The sequence below is a fragment of the Belonocnema kinseyi genome, chromosome 4 (assembly GCF_010883055.1).
Source record: "Belonocnema kinseyi isolate 2016_QV_RU_SX_M_011 chromosome 4, B_treatae_v1, whole genome shotgun sequence".
NCBI classification, from domain to species: Eukaryota; Metazoa; Arthropoda; class Insecta; order Hymenoptera; family Cynipidae; genus Belonocnema; species Belonocnema kinseyi.
In genome coordinates, this window is record NC_046660.1 from 101,281,980 (window position 1) to 101,288,884 (window position 6,905).

The window sequence follows — 6,905 nt, forward strand, 5'->3', positions numbered from 1 at the left end:
CTTGTAATCAACCGAGGAATACGCCTGAATTTTTCCGGAGCGTTTTGAGCAAAATTTTGAATTTTGCAAAAATTGTTCATATGCAAAATCCAAAATTTTGCTTAAAACGCTTCAAAAAAATTTAGGCGTATTCCTTGGCTGATTACAAGAACTAAAGTCTTGATGATTTTTCCGAAAAGGGCATCGTTTATTGTAAAAAAAATTCATGAATGTTTTCACAAAAATTTTGCCATTAAGACGCCATTTTGAAAATACTAAAACGAAAAATAGATCTTTGAACCATGGATTCTCAAAGTTTAGACATTTGTTCCACCGGTTAGTGAGATTCCAGGTTAATTACAGACTCGAAAAGCTTTGGAAAATGGTTCACAAAAAAAATAGGCACGAAAAATCAGGTTTTTTTTTTGTTTAAACTGCATTTTGGGATAATAAATAAATTTTTTGAGGAATTTCATTGGCACCGTCGGAAAGAGATCTTAAGCAATAAAAATATATGTGTCTTAATTTTTTCTAGTGTCGAATAGTCTTAGTTATTGGCCGTTGAAAAACAGTGTACCGGTAGTGGCGTTTTGGCCGTTTAAGGGTTAATTCGAAATTTCCTTAATATAATTTTGAAGCAAAGAGTTATGAATCATTATTTGAAATCGCCAGATTGCCAAACATCTAATTCTTAATTCATTTAAAAATACTTAAAATTTTCCTATAATGAAAATTGTTCAATTGTAAGTGGAGTACATTTTCACGATTATAATTTTAACTTTTCAACGTAAAAGTAGTTAAATTTGAACATTTTCTAATATAGAACGCTTTAAATTGACATTATTCAAGATGAAAATTTTTTAATTGCTGAGCTTAAAGAATTTAAGGCTTGTAATATGTGAATTTTTTGTCTTGAGAATGCTTCAATTTCATATTGCTTCATGTAAAATATTTGAAATTCGCAATAACTTACTTTTTAAGGTCATGCTATACGTATTTGATTCTTAACTCACGGACACTTTATTATCAACAACTTACGTCAAAATGAAATGAGAAATCGAATTGAAAATTTGGGAAATTAAATAAAAAATACTAAGGTACCTTTGTACGGATCAAAAATTTAATTTAAAGAAAAATGTCCAAAAATAAATTTGTTTGTGTTTTAAAAATTTTGGAACTTACTAACCTACCTTGGTGAGTTGTTGAGAGAAAAATGCCATACATTAAAAATGATTTATTCTTGTAATTAATTTAATTTTATAAACAAAATCAACTTTCAAATGTTTAAATTTAAAATTTGTCAATTTGTATGGTTATGAAATTAAAATTTAGCATTCACATGTAAATGTTCAATTTATGTATATAAAAAATTCCAAGGTATGTACCATACGGAAAACTGCCTTACTGAACATTGACATAAGAAGAGCAATTTAAAAAATTATATATAAATACTCAAACAAATTTGGATTGCTTTCAAGTTCTTGAAAAAAATCAATTCTGAAATAAAAAACTTCATTGTTAGAGATATTAGAAAATTAAATCAACAAAAATATTATAAATTATTCTATAAATAAAAATAATAGTGTATGCAAATACTGTAATTACTTGAAATGTGATTGAGTTAAGTTAAGCTCGGCTGAGTTGACCTAAAAGAACTTGAATCATTGTGCTCTTACCATTGGAGATATCTCAAGGATGTAAATTATCCAGAAAATTGTTTGAAATATTAAGTACGTCTAACAATTAGCAATGTTATAAGTTTGAACGCTTGGGTGTATTTGGCGAATTAACACAATTTACTCGCATCTTCTCATTTCAGTAATTAGAAGTTTAAAAAAATGAATGACTGTAAAATTGTTAATATCCAATCTAGAATTTACTAACCGACATAATATTTTCGCCTTTATAAGTTAGTTTTTTAATTGTAAGTATACGAGTTAGGGAAAAAATTTAACGCAGGTTGAAAAACTTGCTCTGACTTAAAAATGGTCGGATAACGGTACGACTGAATTTGGGTTTAAGATCAACCCAAACTCAGCTTTACTTACAGTTAGCTTTAAAAAAATCTTCAGCTTAACTCAGATCACTTGTATGTGCCCTAATAAATAAATAAACCAAAAGACAGAATTTTCGTTCGAATTTTTTACCATCAAATCATGACGCTTGGAAACAATATTATTATTCTGGAATACATTACAAAATTGAAAAGCATAAAATCGTAACTGCAAAATAAAATTAATGAAAACAGAAAGAAAGATTCTCAGGTCGATTTCACTTGACAGCCATCAGAATTCCGTTCTCAAAGTTTTTCTTCATCCTGAGTGAATCATCTTCAAAAACCTTTGTCCCCTTTGAAAAGATACGTGATTTAATATCCCAAGAAAGGATTAGGAATCAGATGTACTTACTATTTAGCCGAGTCTGTAAGTTGGTACTCTCGTCTACGGTCATAACATTCTTGAATACCGGCATCTGCCCATAAATCCTTAATAGCTTCTACATATGGACTTTCAAATGCCGTTACCGTTTCGAAGTCTACAGCGCGAACAAGCTCTGCTTTTTCCTGTATTCGACAAAACAACCAAAATTATCAATCAAATATACGAGTAAGATTTTCAATTAGAATTACAAAGCAACATTGTATTGTGGAGACTTACTATATTCGACGAATCCCCATACTGGATCTTCAGGAGATCCATGGCTCGAATCATAGATTGCATTGCCATGAAAATATTTTGGTAGACCAATTTGATGAAACCTCTCTTATCTTCGTCCGAGTACCCAGAACCGTGTATAATTCTCATCTGTTTGATGAACGTGGATTTACCCGACTCACCAGTCCCTGGAATCAAAGTGTAAAAATTATAAATCTGCGTTTAGTACAGATGAATTGATTTGTTCAATAAATACATTTGAGGTACAGAATAAAGATTGCTTCGAATTAATGAATAACCCCATGACTTCCATTCATACTAGGCACAAAAGAACGATTAGAGTATATAGGCTATTACTGCTCGCAGATACAATTTTCAACTGGACAATAGTAACTACTAATCAGTTACATCCTACAAAATAGTGCATCAAGACATGAAATGATTTCAGTGTTAGTCTCAACTTAAAATAGGGTCAATCCTCTATTTGAATAGTGGATCATTTCAGATTAATAAATAATATTTTAATTTTAATTCTAAAAGTTTAAGTGGAAATTCCTACTTAGAAATAAAGCAGTAAAAAATTTGAATGTTTGATTTATATATCTAACTGCAAGATGATGTTTAATTAAGATACTGAAGGTATTTTTAGCTCAGAAAAAGATAATTCAAATTAGTCACAAGGAAATTATCTCAGGACATACGAGTAGTCATTTATTACTCTGAATCACATTTGATAAGCATCATGTCACAGAAAATATGTTTCGCGTACTTTATGAATTGCAGCTTTTAGTCAGTAAAATATTTTCTTATATACGTATTTCAAAAGGCTTTGCACGTAATTTGGAAAAATTTTAGAACCAATGACGTTCTATTTTTCTAGTTGATGAGGAAAAGTTATGTGGAATGAACTTAGGTTAAACATCGAAATAAAAAGAACATTATTTTGAAGATAAACGAGCACTATGATTTTAATTTTGAAAGCCATTTTTTAAATTTAAATCTAAAATCAAACAATTTAAAATTGTAGTTTTGATAGCTTCAAACTTAATATTGTTTCTTTAATTTTTAACTTGTACCTGTAAATGGTATAACTTTTCATTACTTAAACTAAAAATTATCTAACGTTTTAATATTGTTATTCATATACATTTTAATTATGATATTTCTTAATTTGAATTCAATAACGTTCACATTTTAAGTATTTTAATACATGAAGAACTTTTTAATGTTTTTTTTATCCCGAAATTGAATTACCTTCAAAATTCGGCATGTTTTCAGTTATAAGCTAAAAACGTTTTTAGTTTGTATAGCTCTTTATAGTTTATAAATTCGATTTCTCAGAAATACTTATTTTTATTTAAAGTACATATTTGAAATAAATAATAATAATTGTACCTAATACTTTGTAAGTTCAAGTTTTCTATACATTTTATGTAGTAACGAGAAAGAATTCCTGTTTAAATTTAAATATATTTGTGATTAAACTCTATTTTATATGTTAAGAATTTTTTTTCTCAAGTGCATCCACCCAAAAAAAAAACCGGAATTAAACTTTTCCCAAGTGTAACTTTGACCCCCATTTTCCCCAATAATAGTTTCCGACCGTTTTTACACGAGTTTCAGTGAAAAGTGACTTGTGAACACGTTAACATCCAATTTTACTCTTCTCGAGGAAACTATTTCTTCACAATTAGCTCATTAAATTTAAATTAAAAAAAAAAGTACATGGTTACAATTATTTGCACTTCATGTAAAATTTGGTGTTTGTGATAATAAAAATGCGTAACATTCCTGAAGAACCTAAAAGAAATTAATTTAAAAAAATTAATTAAATTAAGTGTGCTTCAGCTTACATACGTCAAATTTAATTTCCGATGCACAGGAAAGGCGTTAAATTAAAAAAACTAGAAACATTTTCAGACCAATTTTTTACTAAAAAAATAACTTGTGTGATATATAACAAAACAGTTGAATTTTCGAACAAAAAATATGACTTTCAGACAAAATAGTTGAGCTTTCAACAAAATTTATCAATTTTCAACCAAATAGTAGAACTTTAACCCAAGCGAGATGAACTCTGAACCCAAAATATAATAGGAGACTATTCAAATATAAAAAATGAACTTTCAACCAATTTAAGAATGTAGCTGTTCTACTCGAATTTATCAACTATTTGAAAGATTATTGAATTTTGTGGTGAGATAACTAGCCAGCATTTTTAAATCTTCCACACCCACATATTCTTTCAACCAACAGTCTTTTCCATAACAATTTTTCAATCCGCTTGTCAGGAAGGACAGTACACGCGCGTGCAATTTGAAAGACGGGAAAAGCAAAGAATGCGAGTGCGTTCGCACATTGTCGTGAAAGTTCGAGCTTTTCCGTGACGGTGTCACTATACATATGGTAGCCGTGTACTCGACATGAGACACGAGGGTGTATAGTATAGTGAGCTTCGAGCATAGCGAGATTTGGTCACGAGTGGTTGGTAGCTGAAAAAGGGGAGTGTGCGCAGGTGATACGTCGCTTCATGTCGCCACCATCGGCACTGAAAGTATGAATGAAAGTAGTTGCGCTGGCCGGCACTAGCCTAGCGCTGTGCCACGCGCGATTCCGCTAAACCTCCTCAATATTTCTGCACGCGCGAGCGCCATCGCCGCCGCATCCACACCCCGCCATCTTACCGCCCCACCCTCCACACAAACTCTAGTCTCTATCTAGTCAACCCCCACCAAATTATGATCCCAGGGTGACTGACTATATCTATACATCTACTTCTAGTACGATCGCGGTTGAATGCACACTTTGCGAATCCGGAAACACGAGGGTATATGAGAGTTCGCTCGAAAAAGCCGTCGGACCCTTTATACGCGCAAGTTTTTTCTTCTCTTTTCCCCTAAGGTAACCCTTTTTCCCCTTGTTTCCATTCAACACTTGCGACCTATCGGTAGTTTCAAGCTTAAAGCATAGTTTACGCCGCGGTATGACGAGAGAACTTGTTATTCGATTCAATTTGGGTTAATCCCACGAGTAGCGGACTTTTTCCGAATTTTCCGTTGCTTGAATAGTTCAGACTTTTAGAAATATGTACTTGAATTTTTTGGATTCTCAAGTAAACTTATTAGCTGAAAAATTTCCGACTCCAAATTTTAATCAATGAGATTACACTGAAAAAATAGCCAGAATGGGTAACTGAATCAAATCACGTCAGTGAATATGTCACTGTAATATGATAAAGTAATAAGATGTGCTTTTTAGCCATTCTCCAGAAAAATGGCTTTAAAAACATTTACGCACCCGAGATTAAGGTCCCGGAAGCTGGAATTACAACATTGTCATATTGATGTGGGCGCTATGCCATAATTTAGTGCTAATTTATGCTGCAGAAAAAAATTTTGTGCCCGGTAATTTTGGCCAAAAACATGTAGTAATGCTGGCTTCAGGTGACTCTGGTATGCGAAACTCGGAAACTATTAGTTGTATCAAGATCTGCTTTGCGCAAGAAATTAGTGCTAATTAAGTGCTAATATATTCTGCAAAAACTAAATTTTGTGCCCGGTAATTTTGATCAAAAACATGTAGTAATGCTAGCTTCACGTGACTCTGGTATGCGAAACTCGGAAACTATTAATGGTATCAAGATCAGCTTTGCGCAGGAATTTAGTGCTAATTAAGTGCTCTGGATTTATGCCTTGCAAAAAATCCGGGCACTTTTTTTCCAAAAACGTGTGGTAATACTGGCTTCAGGTGACTGGTGTTGTGAAACTCGGAAACTATTAGTGATATCAAGATCTGGTTTGCGCAGGAATTTAGTGCTAATTAAGTACTCTGGATTTATGCCTTGCAAAAAATCCGGGCACTTTTTTTTACCAAAAACGTGTAGTAGGGCTGGCTTCAGGTGTCTCTGGTATGCGAAACTCGGAAACTATTAGTGGTATCAATATCTGCTTTGCGCAGGAATTTAGTACTAATTAAATGCTCTGGATTTGTGCTATGCAAAAAATCCGGGCACTTTTTTGTTTACCAAAAACGTATGGCAATCCTGGCTTCAGGTGACTGATATTGTGAAACTCGGAAATTTCTGCGCAAAGCAGATCTTGATATTACTAATAGTTTCCGAGTTTCACAACACCAGTCACCTGAAGCCAACATTACCACACGTTTTTGGTAAAAAAAAAGTGCCCGGATTTTTTGCATAGCACAAATCCAGAGCATTTAATTAGCACTAAATTCCTGCTCAAAGCAGATCTTGATATCACTAATAGTTTCCGT

At 32.4% G+C, this 6,905-nt stretch overlaps 1 protein-coding gene across 6 annotated transcripts in view; it reads right to left on the reverse strand.

Annotated features, from left to right (window-relative positions):
• LOC117170675 (guanine nucleotide-binding protein G(q) subunit alpha) overlaps positions 1–6,905 on the reverse strand; it is a 96,395-nt gene that overhangs the window by 19,547 nt on the left and 69,943 nt on the right. For all 6 annotated transcript variants that reach the window (XM_033357612.1, XM_033357609.1, XM_033357611.1 and 3 more), the window contains exons 2-3: positions 2,637–2,821; positions 2,388–2,542 (exon numbers count right to left, since the gene is read on the reverse strand). In XM_033357612.1, the coding sequence (XP_033213503.1) occupies positions 2,388–2,542; positions 2,637–2,821 (340 nt within the window). The remainder of the gene's footprint in view (positions 1–2,387; positions 2,543–2,636; positions 2,822–6,905) is intronic.